At 38.5% G+C, this 1,217-nt stretch overlaps 2 protein-coding genes across 2 annotated transcripts in view; both read left to right on the top strand.

Moving 5' to 3' along the window:
• The window catches only part of LOC113780376, a 4,736-nt gene extending 4,540 nt beyond the window's left edge, over window positions 1–196 (top strand). The window contains exons 3-4 of the mRNA XM_027326182.1: window positions 45–121; window positions 176–196. Coding sequence (XP_027181983.1) covers window positions 45–121; window positions 176–196 — 98 coding nt within the window. The remainder of the gene's footprint in view (window positions 1–44; window positions 122–175) is intronic.
• On the top strand, window positions 13–933 carry LOC113781620. The gene is made up of 2 exons (XM_027327582.1): window positions 13–121; window positions 233–933. Exon 2 carries the CDS (start codon window positions 479–481, stop codon window positions 896–898), a length of 420 nt encoding a protein of 139 aa, XP_027183383.1. The 5' UTR covers window positions 13–121; window positions 233–478; the 3' UTR covers window positions 899–933.
• Window positions 934–1,217: the final 284 nt, after the last annotated feature.

Genomic DNA, 1,217 nt, shown 5'->3' with positions numbered 1-1,217 from the left:
TAAAAATTTGGATGGCTGTAATCTCATAAGTCACATCCATGCAGATAAGAATGCCTTCAATTTTGCTAATTTCACTCCGCTAGATGTGGTCGTACAAACTCCTGATCAGACTGAAAGACTGGTAAGTATCTTCAGCTATTCAGTACTTGTTCAGACTTCTTATGAATTTCTGCAGTTGATTCTGTGCAAAAATTAATAACTGCTGCCATTTTTCAATCTCGTGTTCTTTCAGAATGTAATCAAGGGTGAGCTGGAGAGAAATGGTGCTACTCGAGGATTTCGCCGTAGTGGAACTAGATTGAAAGGAAAGCGTGAAGAAGCACTTTACAAAAGCAACCAATGTAATCAACTAGCAAAAGATTCGAAAAGAAAAGATGACACTTATTTGATAGTTGCTGCACTGATAGTAACAGTCACTTTTGCTGCTGGTTTTACTGTTCCAGGAGGGTATGAAAGTAGTGATGGTCCAAATAAAGGCATGGCAGTTCTAAGACACAAACCATCTTTTATTGTCTTTGTAATTGCGGATATGATTGCCTTGGCATACGCCTCAGCAGCAGTTTTTCTACAATTTAAGTTTTCACCCTCAGAAGTTGACTGTGAACGCTGGTTATGGTACAGTAAGAGTAATACTCATTGGAACATTAGAGTCGCCCTGATGGCAATGGTGACAGCATTTGTTTCTGGCCTGTTTGCTGTGCTATCATCACCGTTAATCAAAGCCTTAGTATGTTATTCAGGAATCACTTCATTTCTTGTGTTTATGGGATTTTTTGTGATTTTTACAACGGAAGATTGCTACTTTTGGCTCCGAAATGCTGGAAATCGGTGTAAGATCATTTTGTCATTGTGGTGTGGAAGACTTCGGATTGCAATTGTTAGGTTCCGGAGTTGGTGATTTATACTGGTCTTTCATGTAGTAAAATGAAGTGAATGTTGTTAATGGGAACACTTACTCTTTAAAATGCTCGGGATACCGTCAACACCAGCTTTTTCCTTTACCTTCTACCAAGACACTACTTTTTTTTTTTTTTTTTCGAAACGTTAGAAGCTATTCATTCATTTGAAAAGGAAATTACATGTACGAGCAACGGCTCGAAAAAACACTTTACAACTAGTGCACATCAGGCACCGAGGAAATTCCATTCCTCATCCACTAAAATGCCAAAGGCATAAGAACTTAAAGCTCTAGCTCGTGTAATACTATCTTCATTAGC

This window comes from Coffea eugenioides, chromosome 8 (genome assembly GCF_003713205.1).
Source record: "Coffea eugenioides isolate CCC68of chromosome 8, Ceug_1.0, whole genome shotgun sequence".
Lineage (NCBI taxonomy): Eukaryota > Viridiplantae > Streptophyta > Magnoliopsida > Gentianales > Rubiaceae > Coffea > Coffea eugenioides.
The sequence above is the reverse complement of the archived record's forward strand: the minus strand, read 5'-3'. Positions and strand labels throughout refer to the sequence as shown.

Bases quoted from the DNA above. Each gene is read 5' to 3' on its own strand.
- LOC113781620 (XM_027327582.1), top strand. From the start codon at position 479: ATGGCAGTTCTAAGACACAAACCATCTTTTATTGTCTTTGTAATTGCG.